The sequence below is a fragment of the Sitophilus oryzae genome, unplaced genomic scaffold, assembly GCF_002938485.1.
Source record: "Sitophilus oryzae breed Bouriz unplaced genomic scaffold, Soryzae_2.0 scaffold_1009_pilon_pilon, whole genome shotgun sequence".
Lineage (NCBI taxonomy): Eukaryota > Metazoa > Arthropoda > Insecta > Coleoptera > Curculionidae > Sitophilus > Sitophilus oryzae.
In genome coordinates this window covers 691,625-711,318 of record NW_022145626.1, presented here as the reverse complement: position 1 = coordinate 711,318, position 19,694 = coordinate 691,625, and the positions used below count along the sequence as shown (strand labels likewise).

The window sequence follows — 19,694 nt, the reverse complement described above, 5'->3', positions numbered from 1 at the left end:
AAAAATGGAAAAATCTTTTAATAATAAATTAAATACAATATTTTAGTGATTTTCTTAATTTTACTCAAATATTATTAATTTTATTCAAGTATACAAGGTGTAAATTAAAAACACTAAATCACCACAATACACCAAATCACTTTTACTTTTACACTGGACACGCGTTTCGCTAACCATGTTAGCATCATCAGCAGATGATTAAAACTCAAAACCCCAGACTGAGCGTGCATTAAAAGTTTCTAGAGAACTACAATATCTAGATCGGAGATTTTTTGCACATTACTGTTTCACAACGAAATCTATCGATTAAAAGTATTTTCAATATGGCGGCACTTCCGGAAAAACCGGAAGTTGACAGCAACTTTCTTATTTTAAATGGGCACTCCAATTTTTTATTACGTACTTAAATTCTCTGCAAAATTTTATGAATTCTGATATCAAACACTCTATATCTAACATTAAACTTTTTTGAGAAAAAAATATATTTAACATTTTTGGGGTAAAAAACTCCCTGAATTTCGTATATTATAAATACTGCTGCTAAAACTTTACAAAGTGTATTTATAAAAATATATCTCGTATTTTAGTGATAGCGAATGGCAATATGATATGTCCAGATATAGTTTTTACATGGTGTGACGTTTAAAGTCATAAGCTATTGGTAAAAAACAAAAACAAAATATACCCTTTAAAACTAAATCTTAAATAACTTCTGCTCGTATCTATAGAGACCTTGAAACATACCTATATCTTTGTGTAAAAAAAAACTTTATAAAAATTATTTACCCCTAATTTACTTTTTCTCTTATAAAAATAGGCATGTTTTTCTTCACAATAACAATTATTCCATAGATATTAAAATGCTATTTGACTTTATTGATACTAGGTATTGAAAAGAATGATACTTTAACAACAGGAACAATATGATGTTAATACTGTATAATATGGGACAGACAGGGGACATACTGTATAATATGGGGCAGATGGTAGTCACATTATAAAAATGTTTTCGTACATAATATATAGTGTGACCAACGGATCTGTAGCTACGGGGTATCGGCAGGGGAACGCAGTTGTAAACAAAACACGCCCAATTTCATTCATAAAATAGGCATGGGCGTACGGTGTTATATGAAAATAATGTGTATCATAAATATAATACTCAGATTAATAATTTTTTTCAAAAAACTTTATGCTGTTTGAATCGTTACTGTGAGTTAGCAGATAAACACTAAAAGCTTTTATTAAAGCTCCCTTAAATATTTTGAATCATTTTATTATTGTATTGTTAATATAATAGAAGAAATAATTACAGCTGGGGGTTGGAACCTTTGGTGTTACACAGCAAAATAAAACACTAAATCAGTACAATACACCAAAACACTTTCAATTTTACACTGGACGCACGTTTCGCTAACCATGTCTGCCATCAGCAGATGATCAAGACTGAGTCTTGAGGTATATTTATTTATATATCTGTACTAACTATATTTTTTTCTATAATACATAATTTTAGATATAACTATTTCCAGCAAAAAAAAATCTTGAAAATAGTTAACTTTGAAAGCGCAAACAAAACATAATTTTACTCACCAGTAGATCCAATATTGCCTATTACACCAGATATGGTATCGCTCCTTGGCTATATTTTCGAATTTCGCGTATGTATTTATATCTCTCTCTGCAATATTTATAATTAATTATATCTCCCCCGCCAAAAAAAATCATTTGATTTTAATAACCCCCTAAGCGTTTCCCTGCAAAAGGAAAATTCGATTCTTCCGGCAATTTTTGCAAAAGCTTTCTAATTGTGGGGACGAGTTTGAATTCGAGATAAAATCTATTTATAAAATTCCTGACCACTTTGAAAAAGTCGTAGAGCTTTTCGACAGCAGTCTCACGTGGTCGTTTCTTTCCAGAGCTGGATATCATTTTATCGGGGTTAGTTTTCAGCCTTCTTTTTATCTTCTGTGTGAATTTTTTATAGCCGATACGCTAACTCCGGTATAAAGAAATATCCGCTCAAGTTTACGTTTAAGCGGCAACTTATGCGAACTCTCTGTAGCTTCTTCATCGCAAACCCTATTATGAACACAAAGAAATAAATCAAATGAGATTTCATCCACGTTATTATTAACTTACCTATATAAATTACCTATTATTTCTCTTGTCTGACTATGTAGCCTCTTACCCTTAACAAATTTATTCATTTTAAAACACAAATATACGATCAAACTTGATATTAATAATTAAAAACTACGAACGAAAAACATTATAACAAGATAACAAAACAATAAAACACAACCTAACTATCAAATATACGAAAAATATAGGAATAAAGTTTAGGATAACCGGTATAAAATAATTAAATAAAGTAATAATGATCAAGAAAATGACACCGCCACTGGATATTTCAATAGTATTCAATATTCCTACTCTTTTCAGAAGAGACCGTGAAGTTGGGGATAAAGCAAGCGAATAGGAAAGGCGTAAAAGCCATGGCAACCGCGTGGTAAAAAATCCTGTGACGTACTTCGCCAATCATGTTCGATGAATAGGCGGCCATGCGCGGCGATGCCGGTTTGCCAATTATATCGTTGAAAAATCTCAACTTTCATAATAAGCAGATTATACAGAATGAAAGAAATATGTTATTAAATAAAACATATCGAACAATATGAACTACGTTAAAATTCCTTAGTAATATACGTCAGAATATATGCTAAACACATTATATATAATAAAAATATATTACATTTATAGTTCATGTCTGGCAATTTTGCAATTTAATAAATAAACGTGGCAATATCGATTTTTTTTCTCGCATTCCTTCCGTAGCTTCAGATCCGCTGGTCAAACAGTACACAATGATTCAAGTATATTTTCACATTAAAATGATAGTATTATGTGGAATGCGTTTTTCGAGGCGTTTTTGGTTTGGAATGAAATAAATGAAAATATTTAATAAATTCTCATTATCTGTAAATCAAAATCTATAGGTAATTAAGTAACCCATGGAATACTGACATTTTAGATTATTTTTAAAGTTGTAACAAATACTAATATTGTCGGCATAGTTGGCTTATTTCATTAAAATAATAAAAAAGGTGTTTAAATATTTTTTGTTATTTTTTGTTAGAGAACTAATTAATATGATCCCAGTATTCAAAACTCCATTAACGGACTGTTTACGATGATGAGACGTTCATTTTCATAACTTATTATTATATTGATTTCTGAGTCAAATCCACATTTATTTAGAATCATTTATTAAGTAAAACAATTAAGTACGTAAGTGGTATATTTTACATTTAAATAGTTTTCTTTGTTTAAACAAATGGGCTTGGAATATTGTTATTTTTACCACCTGTACATTTTGTACATTTTTTAAAGCAACAGCTTTAAAAAAGATCTTAAATGTCAATATTCCATGGGATTCTGTAAACTTTGCAATGGGTATAGTGATAAATGAGGTCTAAATTATAAGTAAATGAATTTTCTACGAAAACTTGAAGAAATAGGTAAAAAATGGTATAACACAATTTAATAGACAATTAAATTTTCCATCAGATTCACCTAAAATATACAGGGTGTTCCATTTAAATTAAACAAGTTATTGCCGTTTACAGCTAGTAATTATTTAATATAAATTTTTGGACACTCTGTATAAGGTAGTATAATTTTTATCATTGCAGCACAAAATCTGATCTATAAATAATCTTCAGTAAAAATTTAGTTTTAAAAACTTTGATACCCTTGAAGAAATAAAGATTTAAAATTTTTACTGCAATTTTATAAAATTGAAAATATCTCAAAAATGGCAAGGTTTAAGTGTTATAAACCTTGATCAAATTTACCTTTATTTCAATCGTAGAATCTAAAAATAGAATAATATACAGGGTGTTACACTTTAAAACGTACAACTATACTATAATATCTTTTACTTATTTGGGACACTCAGTATCTTGTAAAATTATTTTTAAATTTTAGCTCTAATAGTCGTTCAACGAACCCAAAACTTACAATTTGTAAAAATCTAATCGTTTAGCTACAATACTCCCTGTCGTATGTGGTGAACAACCCTGTATATTTAAGGCTTCACAAAGAAAAAGATAGAAGATTGAGGAAAAATTACCGATTAATAATATTATTGTCCTTATATTAAACAATAATAATTTTAAAAATTCGTATTGAAGAATCACTGCTTTTATCAATAAAAATAATTGTTCTAGTAAGTCAACGTGTGAAATGCAAACCAGTGTTTTACAAGCAACTGCAATGCTTTATTTATTGCTTGCAAATTGATTTCAAGAACATTGTTAATTTTAGTTAGTTATGCATTTAGACTATCATCATCACTTTAATACCAATATGCCATTTAGTAATAAAAATAACCACTATATCTAGACGATTGACATATAAACTCGTTGAAATATCGCTTTAATTTAAAAACGACTGATTTATAGATTGACTTTTAATAGATTTGATTTAGAGTTAGCAGATGTTGGAAATATGCTTCTTTCTAATATAAATTTTATCTTATAATTAGTTTGTTTATCCTTTTAATTCCACGAGACTTGGACATGAAAGATGCATTTATTTTTCCCAGCTCCCAGGTGAATAATTAAATAGATGAATAACTACTTGATTATGCACCTTGCAACTTAAGTAAGCAATCTTAATTAAGTACTTACTATATTAAATAATATTAAAAATATTATAATATGTCTTTTGAGCTTAAAGTGTGATTTGGGTATATTATTTGTTACATACCTCTATAATTATTTCTTATTACCCAGGGACCAATTTATTTATAAGGCTCTTAATACTCTTAAAATAAAATACCGTACAATCGAGAAAAGAAACGGCGTCAAAGACGGCTGGGGAATAACAATCGATGAAAATTTTGTCAAGCCCTAGCAATGTTTATTTGGTCCGCACTTTTCTTTATTTTTTAATGGCGCTTGCTGTCAGTTGGCCTTAATAAGGTTGTAATTTATTTTTATATTGGGTAAAAATTTAATAAATAGTGTAGTTTAAAATTCGAGTAAAAACATTTTTGGTCGTAGATTTGTGTTTCTGGAAATTTCCTGTCATTCTTTATGATTCCTGTCATTCAATTTTGAGTAAATGACGTCTAGAAATTGACCTAGCCAAAATTATCATTAATTTTCATTTCTTTGACGCAGTTTTTTTTCATCATACGGTATAAATGACACCGGTAAAACGACAAAATAATAAATTTTGTAACATCAGATTCCTAAAAGCTTTATGCCGTGCTTTTAATCTTTAACAAACCTAAACACATTGTATCGTTTAGAAGTATAAAATCAATCATAAGCTTCAAACACGTGTAAATGGCCGACTTTTGTAACTTGATATTAGTTTCCTTTTGGTGTCCCGAGTTTTGCCCGAGTATAAAAGTCAAATAACATTTTAATCTCTATGGAATTGTTATTGTGAAGAAACATGCTTATTTTTATAAGAAAAAAAAACGTAAATTAGTGGTATATCATTTTTATAAAGCTTTTTTTATACAACGATAGGATGCACCAAGGTCTCTATAGATATGAGAAGACAGTTGAATATAAAATTATTTATTTTATTATTATTAGAAGATAGTTGAATAAAATTATTAATAGTTGAGTAAAATTTAAAAAATCACTAAAATTGTATTTACTTACGGTGTTTTTAATTGAAAGTAAGAGTTTAGAAACTTCTTGCACTTTCTTTCTTCTTTTTGCCTTTCTTTATTTACTGTAGTAACTTATATTTTTACTGTACTAACTTATATCAAATTAGAAAATAAAAAAAGTAGAAACTGTCACAAAATAAAAAATTACAATTTCTTTAGTTATAACTCATCATACAGTCTCAGGGCTAAAAGACGTTTTATAGAGGTTAGTTCTCCATCTTCGGTATCAGATATGCCAAACTTCATGGCATGAATGGTTGTCGTCGCGGCGTACCCAGTGATTAGATGTTCTGATGTTTCCCCATTCTTCCCAAAGAATCTGCATTCGCCGTTGTTTCTTAACTTCATTCTACTGAGGTGTTAAATGAGGAGACAGTGCCACAATCCGAAAAAACATCGTGACAATCCGAAGAATGTTCATAATTAAATCAAGGAAAATCTTTGATTTTTAACACGATTTGACTCGTAAGTCGTCGTAAGTCCAGAGAAATTTTTTCGAGTGTCTTAGACTATGTCTATCCTTTGGTGGGTTGGCACCCAGGTTGGCACCCAGAGTAGGAGGACTTGATTTTCTTTGACAAAAATGTGTTTAGTTTCTCTAGGCATCCTTTGATCAACTTCGAATTGATGGTTACTGAGTTGATGGCTTTTAGGGATGCTGGACTCTCGGATAAGGTTATTCCTCGGTTCCTCTCGATTCCTATAGTTCCTATCTAAGATAAGTTGTACGCATCTTTCGATAGCGTAGATTTCTGCATGAAGGAATTGGCTCGGAGTATTTAGTTTTTGGCCCAAATACGCCTATCTCTGTTGAATTGAAACTTATTTACGCGTGCTGGGAGTAAAAATTTAAGGCCGTGACACACGAGATAGTGGTAATGATTGAAAAAGTAGTAAGTACAACTTACGGCTTAGAAATACGCAGTGACGCGACGCACAGTGATGCCGAAAACGCGAAAAGTGGCAAAAAATAATTTCTCAACTTACTGCTACATTTTTTAAAATTATTTTTGTTAAATGTGGTTTTCTAAGTGTATAAGTGATGTTTGGAATTCAGAAAATTGAATTATGTATACAGTGTGTACTTAAATTGGCTGTAAAAAATAAAAAATGAGTTGTAAAAAATTTACTAATATTATTTTGTCTTCAATAGCATATTAATTTAATACTCTATTCTTTGTAAAGTTTAAAAAATCAAAAAAGTTTGTGTAAACACATTAATAAATATACAGGGTTTTATGTTCAGCCCCTTACAATAGAATTGGCATTTCGTTTTCACTATAATTAATCCTTTTTTCAGAACTAGTTACCAATAAGTATTACTTAAATTCAAAATATTTACATTCATTTCCATAAGAAAAAAAAAAGAAAGTAAATACGTCTGTATATTTTATGTAGTGAGATATTAATGAAAGTAATACCCTTGATTAAGGGTAACACCAAAACATCTAAAAGATTGAGCGCTCTTTTCGCATTAGATGTAAGCAGTTGTTCACTTACAATCATTTAATTTTAGTTATATTTTTAAATGTTCTATAATTTAGAAATATCTGTAATTACCTGTCGTAAAAATATTATACTTAGATGATAATTAGAACTTAGTTACAAGAATTTAATACGCAAGAAAAAGAAACTAAAAATTATCCTAAAGCTTCTAGATAAGATGGATAATATATTTAAGATGGATTTAGCAAATGGATAAAAAAAATAGAATAATTTAATATATAATAAGTTTTTGAGCCTCAGGATGCTGTTCTATTTTACTTGACAGGAGAAGTCTTGGTGATCTCTTACTATATCCGAGAAAATTAGTATCTAGAAGGTGCATGACATTCTTGATGAAAGTTGTTGAATGAATATTGACGCATGATAGACAGATACATTGACACGTCTTTTTAGTTTATATTAACAATAATTATTCAAAATTAATGAGATTTCTTATAATATTAAATTTAATGTCATATAAGCACAAAACTAATAAAAACTTAGGCTTAACAGGGAAAAGCTAGTTAAAATTACACATTAAAAAGTATTTTTAAATTTGAATACTTTGTATATCGAAAATTAAATTGGATAAGAGAAAATATATTACAGTTTCCTTTCTAAAACTAATTAAAAATAACCAACAACAATATTTTACAGCACCTAAGAAACACCCAGTAATATACTGTCATACGTAATTTATTTTGGGAAACTAAACCATGGTTTTCGGGAGAGTTAGGCAACCTAAAGGGTATTTGTGGGCTAATGTTGGTCATTTTTTTGGAGCAATTTGGAGCATTTTGTATTAGCTTACATAAAATGTGATTTTAGATTAAGCAGTTCTTAATTACATCAAGGTCTTTATTGATTTTTTTTATGGTACCAGGGAAGTTAAAACTAGAATTACCAAGAGGAAAAACAGTTGAAAACATTGTACTTTCTCAGAGTACCATCAGTTTTTAACTAATTTATCACCAACGTTAAACGCACTAATTTTATTTAATCAAAATTTAATCAAAATATTTTAGCTTCAGCTAATAATTTTATAAGCTCGAATATTTCTTATCAGGGATTAATCATGGGCCCGTTTTCATTTAAAAATCTTCACGATTCTGAAAATATGGTCTATTAGGAACTATACAAGTGAAATTATAATTTAAAAAAAAATACTTTTGATATTTTGATTTTCTGCCGCTTTTGGGAACTGCTGCATCACTGTGCGACGTGTTTGTGAGCAGTTCATGTTTTTAACAAAAATTCAAAAATATTGATATTTTAAAACAAATTTTGTGACAATGATTCAAATTATTACGTGTAAAGAACTACTTGTTACACGTAAAAAACTATTTTTTGAGCGTAAAAATTATTTTTTTACTTTATTACTTTTTCAACATTTCAAATTACACTTTTTCAAACATGCCCTTCTAATTTCTTAATTTAATAGCTGTTAGAAGTTTCACTTCAAATATGCGCTCATAGTGCACACACAATTTTTCCCCTATAACGGGTGTAAAACATAGTGTACCAAACTTCAGCGGGTGGTACTACAGATAAATCTAAAAGAAAAGATGCTTCCTGAAAAAATTACAAGCATTGAAAGTCTCTACAGCCTTGTCAGCCATCACTTGGAATATATCTTGCATATTTTCAGGAATGCTGAAAAATATTCATCTATTTTATATCTATCTATTTTAGTATCATTTTGCTCTTACTCTTATTTTTTTCTAAGCTAACATATCTTTTTTACATGAAATGGCAATTCAATTGATGATTATTTGCTTGGACAAACTATTGTCCAACTATTGGACAAATCTGGAGGATGAACATCGTGTCTGAATAACCGATTGTCCCTCATAATGGCAGTATTCTTGTTACTTTAGTCATATTGCATCATATATTCTCATCTACATGACACAGTTATTAGTATAATTATTTACTCGTACATGAATCACTGAGTGAGATATCATTAAATAACAATCATTGTTATCACTTATGAATCTCTTTGGAAAAACTTGTATTAGTGACTAATTACAGTAATATATTAATAAAACTATAATTATAATTTCTATCAAAAAATTTATAGAAAATTAAAAGCTAAAATAAAGTCTCAGACTTAATATGTGGAATTACAATCCAATAAAATCGTTATCATATAAGGTCTGTTCTCAGAAGAATCCCTGACTAGTCAGCACGTTTCTCATTGGTTAAAATGCGTAGAAACCTGATTCTTAGTCTGGTTTCTACACATTTCAACCAATAAGAAACGCGCTGACTAGTCAGGGATTCTTCTGAGAACAGGGCCATAACCGGGTGCGTCTCGAAAGTGGCTCACCCCTATAACTTTTTTACTCTATAAGATAAAAAAAGGGATTTGGTATGTTAGTATATGACATAAATTAGGATTGATTGACATACTCAATACTCAATTGTTTTCGGTCACTTCCGGTTTCACCGGAAATGACAACTTTTGATTTTTAAATGGCACCATCGATATTGTTTTACTTTATTCGATAGAAAATGACACTCTGAATAGAATGACATATCATATGTCAACTTTTGACATTTTCGCATAAAATTTATTTGAAATTATAACATGCGGTTCATAACGACAATTTGACTTGAAATACCATGTGTGTGGTATCAAATTATTCGTAAAAAAATGCTTTTACCAAATATGCTAATGAGCCACCCTCGCTCCGTTTGAAAAAATTGAGATATAATTAAAAATACGATATGGGCATCTTTTAACCAGCCAGGACAAGACAATAAAAACATTAAACGATCAAATCTATTTTTCCAAGGCTCCTTGATTAAAAATTGAAGCAATTTGCACTCTAGATTGAAATTTAAAATACGATTTGTTTTTGTCTCTCTATCATATGTCAAAAGTTGACATATGATAGAGTATGTCATGATAATTGAGTATGTCATTCGATTCAGAAAGTCATTTTCTATCGAATAAAGTAAAAAAATACGGAGGGTGCCATTTAAATATCAAAAGCTGTTGTCATTTTCGGTGAAACAGGAAGTGACCGAAAACAATTGAAAACATCAATCAATCCTAATTTATGTCATATACTAACATACCAAATCTCGTTTTTTTATTGAAAAAATAAAAAAGTTATAGGGGTGAGCCACTTTTGAGACGCACCCGGTATAACTATAGCACTTTACGTTAATTGTAAACGTTATTAAACGGAATCCATTTTGTTTATTATATTCATTCACCGATTTCCTCTAAATATTATCGCTAAAAAGATTAACGAAGGACAGAATTGCGTCGATGTTGAATCAACATATTCAAATTACACGGAAATTTTTAGGCTAACACGACGATCTAATCTTATCTTTGGAAGGATTCGCGCTGTTTAGAAATATTGCAGGCGGGCAAACCACCGACGCCGATATTGTGATCGTATAGTGTAATAAACTAATGCAGAAGTCAACATTTGACAGATAGAAATGGGAAAAAGTGCCAGCAAATTAAAGAAAAGAGCCAGCGTACACAGTAAGTCTATTAAAACAATCCCTATATTATAACTTATAAAAGTATAATAAGAGATATAGTAGTCTGTTTTAGTAGTTGTACTTTTATAATTATACTTATTAATGAATACTATTTATTTCAATATATGAGTCGCGATTTGTTAAAAGAATCAGGGAACATAAATTTTGAAAAAAAGTCCTTCGGCATCATTCACTGACTGATATAAATATTTTTATGAAACTCCCAATATTCTTCGCGCTTTAATAATATTATGAAATCAGGACCTCTATGATCAGGACAGGGGCCCTTTTAATAAGAAACTGTATAGCGTGACTAATATAGAATTGAGAAAAAAAATAAAAACGCAAAAATGACTGAATGGTGACTGATGCCCAATTAACAAATCACGATTCATATAGTCTAACCAAAAACAGGATCCCTGACAATGACAGCTGTGTCTATCATTTTAATTCACAGGCAAATTTTGTATTTTCTGTCATCTTTGGGATTTCGTCCGTCAAAATTTTTGTCGGACAGACCATAGTATTAGTATAGAAAATTATAATACTGTATGATCGAAAAAAACGGCGTTTGATTTTCAAAAACATTCAAAAAATTGGCTTGGAAATGAACGTTGATGACATTCTACATATAATATGAAACATTTACATATAAAATGACAGCAATCTACATTTCATAGCCATCGCTGAAGCCTTTTTTTGTCAATCATATTGTATTTGTACTAGTACCTATATTTTTATTATGAGTTTTCCTATTGCTTGAAGTAGAATTAGTTTTGTATTAATTCTCAATATTACAATAACGCTCAAAATTACACGATATTTCTCTTAAAGTTAGACTGTTATGACTTTTAAATAGTAATATAATAATAATAATAATAATAAAGGACTTTATTTGTATAACTGTGCCATAAACAATAATAGAAGAAAGAAAAAAAAAGTAGTGTTCAGTTGAGCAGATTAGATATCTGCCCTCTGTTCAACTAACCCACAGAGAAGAAAATATTTGTTAACAATAATAAAAATTAATGAAACTAAATCTTAAGTAAATCTACAAATATGTGACCTTAAAAGTGCATAAACAGTATAAAAATAAAGTTATTTACGGCATGAAATATAATAAAATTTATATAGAAGAGAAATATATGAACAAAAATACAAAATAATACAAGCAAACTTAACATTGAACATGCTCATTATAATTATAATCCATTTATTTATGCTGTCCCACCATGTGCTGAAGAACAATTCTCTTAAATGTAGCACTAGACATCCTGTTAATATTTTCGGAGAAGTCGTTTAAATATTTTGCGATTAAATATGAAAAGGATCGTTCATACAAAGTAGTATTGTGACTAGGAATTGTTAGCCTTCCCTTAAATCTAGTGTTAATATTATGAATGTCTGTGCGAAACCGAATTTTCTCGTAAAGATATGGTGATGACTTGTTTATTAAAATTTTTTGGAACAGACAAAGCAGATGAAGGTGGCGCCGCTCGTTCATCAATAACCATCCTGAATGCTTATATGCTTGACTAATATGGTCATATTTCCGGATCCCAAAAATTATATTATATGGGTGCAAATGCAAGTATTGCTTATATCATTATATACTACAAATTAGTCTAATAATTAGTCTTGGGCAGGTCCTGATACAGAAATTTATTTCAGCGGAGGGAGGGCCAAATAATATAGAATATGCGCCTTAATATGCTTTTTAAACCAGTGTGCGCCAAGATCAATACCAAGACTGGACCCTGCAAGAACAAGGCCAAGACCAAGGAAGACTATGATCAAGAGAGTCTTGGTCTTGGTATTGCATTTGCTCATGCATTGATTAAAAATTAAGTCTAAAGGTACATTTAGGCTGAGAGCGTCGAGCGACGCGTCGCGTCGCATTTGCGTCGCGTCCGCCCCATTGAACTCGAACCCCGACGCACAGCGGACGCTAGCGCAACGCCAAACGCGACGCTGTCTGCCTGAACGGTCTAATTTAAGTTAAGTGAATTGGTTCCATTTCGACACGCGGACGCGACGCAAATGCGACGCGACGCTCGACGCTCGACGCTCTCAGCCTGAATGTACCTTAAGACGAAGACCGCCAAACCAAGACCAATCTCGCTCATCAGTACTTTTAAGGAGAACGTTAAATCGAAAAATTTTGTATAAAATACCCCTGTTAGTTTTTTAAAGTGAAATATGTTTCTGATTTTTTCCCCTTACCCCTCCTTAGCCCTTCTTTATTTACACACTGTATATATCTACTATTAAAAGCAAAAAATAAATTTTAAAAAAGTCAAAATGTTGTCAAGAAAAATTTTGTATAAAATACCCCTGTTAGTTTCTTAAAGTGAAATATGTTTCTGATTTTTTCCCCTTACCCCTCCTTAGCCCTTCTTTATTCACACACTGTATATATCTACTATTAAAAGCAAAAAATAAATTTTAAAAAAGTCAAACTACGCACAGCAAGTTAACTGGACAACATTTTAAATCACTTGACATATAATTTTATTCTTAAGTGTTTGTTTTAAAATGATGTCAATCTAAAGAGTCTGCTCAGATCCAGGCATTGCTTATATAAAAAAAACAGAAAGTTTTAATTCATATTGGTGTACTATTACTACCAAAAATTATTTTTTATTTTTAGTTTAGAAATAAACGTATGTTAAAATTATGCCGTTATATTAAAATAAGAAAATATGAAATTAAAAACATGTTACGTCCATATTCATAATTTCCTCTTTTGTATGCTAAAAAATTGTTTTTCGCGTGAGAAATAATATATTATAGCGTATTCTCACGGAAGAGTTTTAAAAAATATTTATAGAAGAAAAAATAATAATAATTAGATATTAAACATTTTGCAATTTACTAATTGTAGCATTGTATATACTTTTTACACTAAATACTCTAATAAACTTGAACATTATCTAATTGTTGTAATTTTAATTATAAATCTACTTTTGAATTAATTAAGGTAGATTTTCGAATAAAATATGAAACCATTAGAAAAGCACCAAAGGCAAACAAGACAAAAATCAAATACAAAAAAATAAAAACACGTGGATTAATTAACGGAATTTTAACAAGATGAAAGAAAACTTCAAACTTGAAAGTATTTTCTTTTAATTTTCCAATATTACCATTAAAAAATATATAAAAAGCTATCCTTTCTTAATTTTCATCAAAATATATTCATAAATATCTAATTAAAAAAACTGAATATTAAGTTTTTAAAGAATTTTCATAAAAAAACATATTTATAAATAACTCAATTAAAAAACACCGAAAATAAAGAGAATATTTAATATATAACTTTTTCAAAGGAGTTTCATGTTAAGTTTCCAGTTTCTGAGTATATCTCTTTTCATAACTTTAAGTAAATCGTATGAACAATGACAGAGAATATTTAAATGACATTTTTGTTAATACACTATAACCTTTGGTATAACAATAACATTATAATTTAAAATATAACATATCATTTATAATATCTTATACCATTCGGCATGCTATTAATCTAACTCGCATTTTATCAATACTAAAATGTCATAATTTATAACCAAGTCGGACATATTTGAAATGTACAGGGTGGCCAGCTAAGAATGGACGCATGAAAAAACATTCTAATAAGTAAATCGGCTAAGAAAAATCGTTGGAAATTATTTTCAAGTTCGGGAAATATCAGCTAAGGGATGCAAATGCTATGTCTAATCAGAAAAGCTTTTTCATCAAAAATATGCACGTGAAGAGGTATTTTAAATATTGCTATTCTAATTGGCGATTCAACAGACGGTATGTAAACGTATATGTTCAATGTCATCGACCCTTATTTCCAAGCTAACTTGGTTAATTTTTTTTGATCATACGGTATTTATACCCCAATCGCAAGCGAAACCTTGGGTCGGTGTTTACATCCATAGCATGATACAAGGAGGGTTGATGCATCCATAGGAGGTGAATCACTATGGCGATGGCGAGAGAGAGCTATGAAGAGCGGATTCATCGTAAACAAAGTAGGCTCCGTCCAGATTAGCTAGAATAGCAAAAAGAAGACGTCAACTTATAGTTATTTTTTATATAAGACGATAAAATGGTATTTTATCGCCGATCGAAAAGATTAATTTATTATTATTAATTTCGGGAGTTATAATTAATATTTTTTTTCATAGCGAGTTAGGTTTTAAAAAAGATTCAGAAATTATTATTTCAAGGAATTACGAGCAGAAAAAATATTGTGCTGGGTTGGCGTTGATTTCTATGTAATTTGACAAATAAATAAAGCTATCTCTTTAGTTGTCAGTTTTGAGTCAATATTGTTAATTCTCTTTCGTGTCGATTGCTGATTGAATTTGAGCCAGAAATGGCTCAAAACGAAATAAATAAATTACCAACATATATTCAGGCTGAGGCGACAAACGCCATATCCAAACTACTTCCGTTTAAATCCCGAATAACTTATGAAAAGGAATACAAAAATTCTCAAAAATGGAAGCAATTAAAAACGCGCGAGAAGAAACGAAGTTTTTAACCTATCCTCGCTGTTAAAGTATCATTTAATCTACTCTTGCGGTTAAAGTACTGTTTTATCTACTATTTTTGATAGATATAAGGCAATTTTAACAGTTGCTATGGAAAAAAAAAAATTTCTATTTATAGTAGTATCAATACAAGGAATACTAATATCTAGTTGCACTTATTTCCATATTTTTACTAGCCTTCATCTTAGTTGAAAGAAGTGTGTCAAATGTCACGTCTACAGGAAGCGAAACAAAAAATGCATTACCCATATAGTTTAAAGAAATCAATTAGCTGTCTAGCGTAGAAATTCTGATCACATGTGGTGCATATACATTTCTGTCTACTGTAATTCTATAACATATTTCTATGACGTCTATACGTGTATCCTGTTACTCCTAATTTTATTTCATTGTCGTATGTAGAAATAACTTAATTGATTACCATTAATTTATTATTATGCCAATGTCTAATTGTAATAACTTGTCAAGGATATGTAGCTAATATGTAGGTATACGTATAGTTGAATAATAACAGGGTTTACATTGAATATAACAAAAGTAATAGTGTCAGGTCTATAATATTTTTGGGATATTTTACTATACCTATAGGGTGGCGCTTCTCACAAGATCTGGAAACACTTCAAGGAAAACAACAATTTGCATAGAAATAATTTTATCCAACAGCCTAAGTAGTGGCAAACATTACTCACATGTGTACAGGGTGGGTCAAATTCGACGCTTTTAAATGGAAACACCCTTTTCTATAGGAGATAGACGAAAACTAATTTCGGTATCTGGAGCTCAATTTTCATCAAAAATATGATGGTGAAAACCGCATATCGATATCTGTTACGGTTTCGGAGTTATGGGGTGTTTTTCAAAAATATGCATTTTTAACATATCGCTCGAGGGGTGTCTCACTATTGGAATTACATGTACATTTTCTTGGCAGTCGCTGGCAGTCATTGGCAGTCTTATGGCAGTCGCCTATAATAATTACATGGCAGTCATAGGCAGTCTTCTTCATAGTCATTGGCAGTCGCTTAGCAGTGGAAGGATATTTTGGCAGTACGTGTACATTTTTTACCCGAGTGAGACACCCCTCGATATCGCTCTAACTTTTTTGCTATGGAAAATTTTGTATTTTTATGAAAACATTTCCAAAACACCTTTTTACGTAAAATTTAATGGTTTAAGTATAATTTTTTTAAAACTAATAATTTAAGAATTATGAACAAAAAATTTAATTTTTTTATATGGGACACCCTGTATATTTTTAATTTATTGAAAAGAATTTAAAATTACCTTTCAAAAAATATAACACACTTGATATTTTGCTAGATTCCTTTTCGAGATATAGAGTATATAAAAATTTGCCCGCTTTGAATAAGTAGGTTTTGAACGGCACCGGCTGTAATGCAAAAAATTCTAGCTGTGAGCATCAATTAAAACGAAAATAATATTTGCTATGAGAGATGCAGAATTTTATAACAATTTAAAATATATTTAACCAATATCGACACATTTAAACTATATCTAATAACAATAAAAATAAATAGTAAACTAAGACATGAGATTTTGCCACAGGTGTTCGACATATCGACCATCTTCTGTTATGGACAGACTGGGCAGTTTTTGAACATTTCTCGCGGAATTCATTAACTCACTGGAGGTGAAAGATACCCTCTCATAACTGCTAAGTATTTTTAATTCTTGTGTAGATTATAAGGAAGAATAAGGAACCTTTATTCTTCCGCAAATATATCCATAGGATTAGATCCATGGGCACTAAGTCAGGCGGCCTCGACAACCAACGGCTGGGATCTTGGTAAGCTATCCAATTATTCTTGAAATTGGCTGCAAAAATTTGCTGATAACTTCAGCGTTCAGGCGGTGCGTCGTCTTGCTGGAAAAATATGTTTTCGAGTTGCATTAAGGGCATATCATCAATAAGGGGTCCAAAGCCTACTAGTTAAAAGTGGCGAACTTTTAAAAATTCTGTATTTCGAAGAGGATTATAACAAAATATCAAGTGTGATATATTTTTGGAAAGGTAATTTTAAATTATTTTCAGTTAATTAAAAATATAGAGGGTGTCCCAAAACAAAAAATAATTTTTTCTGTTGATAACTCTTAAACTATTAATTTTAAAAAAAAATATACTTAAACCATTAAATTCTACGTAAAAAGGTGCTTTGGAAATGTTTTCATAGAAATACAAAATTTTCCATAGCAAAAAAGTTGCAGCGATTTGTTAAAAATGCACATTTTTGAAAAACACCCCGTAACTCCGAAACGGTAACAGATATTGATGGGCGGTTTTCACCATCATGTTTTTGATGAAAATTGAGCTCCAGACACCGATATTAGTTTTCGTCTATCTCCTATAGAAAAGGATGTTTCCATTTAAAAGCGTCGAATTTGACCCACCCTGTACATGCATATAAAATATATAATAACACACGCATGATTTTTTGAAGTTATAACAAACTGAATTCCCTATCATATACGCCACGAGACTTTTTGTGGCAGTATTTGTGCTGTAGCCGCCTCTGCCTGGTTAATAATTTCTTGCGGAAGATCTTCCTGAATCATTTTTCTTTAAAATCTGACTTGTTGGGTGATAATTCACTATTTTATCGTTAAAAAATCGCGATTTATCTAAATGACGTCTTAATGTCAAACGAAACATAAAAAAACAAAACGCACAACTATTATATTGCATAGTAACATAAACGCACCCTGATAATTTATTAATTCGCATCAATGAAAGTAGAACAGAACTGGTAGATCCTTTTAAATCATTTTATTCTTTAGAGATTGGACATGAAACAGTTTTGCTGTTGGATAAAATTTTGTATGGCACTCACGTGTTATAACATATAAGTCACTTGAGAAAATTAGCCCTCTCGATCATTTCCCAGCGTGACTTATATGTAAGATAACACACTAGTACCATAAATAACTATTTTAAAGTATATCCAACTTGAATGGAACTATAATATTTTAAAATTTTAATATTTTAAATTATTTGAAAAGCTAAAGGACACTCCAAAAATATTATACAAGATGTCCCAATATTCCGTGGACATAGAACTACTACGTATTTTGTCATTGGACACAATTTACCTCTATACAAAAGTGCTTCGTTTGTCCGCTAGATGACATCAAACTTAAAAAAAATTGCACTATATGCGCATATTTGAAGTGAAACTTCTTCTTACTTCCGTCTGTCTGGCTGTCCGTCTGCTCGTCTATCCGCCTCCATTCGGATACCTCTATCCACGTGCCTAGTTTGGTTCAAATGGGCCTATAATTAAGAAAAATCCTGGTGATTTCGTCCATTTAGAGGCATCGGTTCGAAACGTCGAGGGCGTCAACCTGTAGCCCGTCCTCAATTATGCTGAAATCGACCCACATTTTTCTTCAATAGCAAAATTAGCAAATCGTTAGTCCCACCCCGATGAAGATGTAAACAAAACGTCGCATCCAATTTTGCAGGGTGGGACCGTGTGCACCGTCGCTCAAATAGCCTACCCACCAAATTTGGTCGCGATCGGACGACATCAACTTTTGCCGTTTCTTACGTCAAAACAACTGTCACAGTGACACATGTCGTACACAGTCAAGTTGGTCTTGGTCCAATCTATCGACATCTATCTATCTATTCAGCCTCTTCGGTCGATCGTTGGACATCCCCCCGCCCCAATCTCTTCCACTCTTCCCTCTCTGTCACCGTGCTCATCCATCTTGTGCCTGCATGTTTCCTCAGATCGTCCGCCCATCTCATCTGAGGTCTTCCGTTCTACTTCTTCTATTCTCCCACGCAGGGCCTCCAGTTTACGATGCATTTCTTCCATCGATCATCCTTCTGTCTGACATTGTGACCGGCAAACTTCCATTTCAATTTCAATCTATCAATTTTTTGATTTGATTCATTGATGATGGGGTTTCGCAGTGCACGAAACGTCGTCAAAATAACATGAAAACATACTACATACATACATTCCGAGTTTCCACCCCCTAGCTCATATATGGCCCGAGTTACGACGCTCCGTCTTAACCTCCGATCGTTACCACTTTTCCTCTCTCGTCTCGCGTCTCGTGTCTCACGGCCTTCAATTTTTACTTCCATCGCGCGTAAAGAAGTTTCACTTCAATAAATACATTTTTCGGATATTTTTTTTGCATTTATTGCGTTAAATTTCAAAATTATTTCATCTATTTCAAAGCAAAAACTAAAACCAAAGTCAAATTTGACGTAGGTAAATAAACTAACAAAAAAGTCCCATATTACGCAAAATTTATCTATTACACTGTATGTAGCATTTTCGAAAAGTGAAGAACAAATTTGAAATTCAAATAAAAAGTTACCTATATTACAATAATTTATTCTGTTGCTATACTGCTATATACTTCCTATACGAATAAAAAAAGCCATGGTACGTTAAACCAAATACCTATAAACATATAATTATATTATATTT

General features: G+C 30.9%; 1 protein-coding gene across 2 annotated transcripts in view; it reads left to right on the top strand.

Moving 5' to 3' along the window:
- Positions 1-19,694, top strand: part of LOC115891936 (SH2 domain-containing protein 3C) — a 236,290-nt gene that overhangs the window by 29,299 nt on the left and 187,297 nt on the right. For both annotated transcript variants that reach the window (XM_030912550.1, XM_030912556.1), the window contains exon 2: positions 10,501-10,685. In XM_030912550.1, coding sequence (XP_030768410.1) covers positions 10,640-10,685 — 46 coding nt within the window. In that variant the 5' untranslated portion in view covers positions 10,501-10,639. The remainder of the gene's footprint in view (positions 1-10,500; positions 10,686-19,694) is intronic.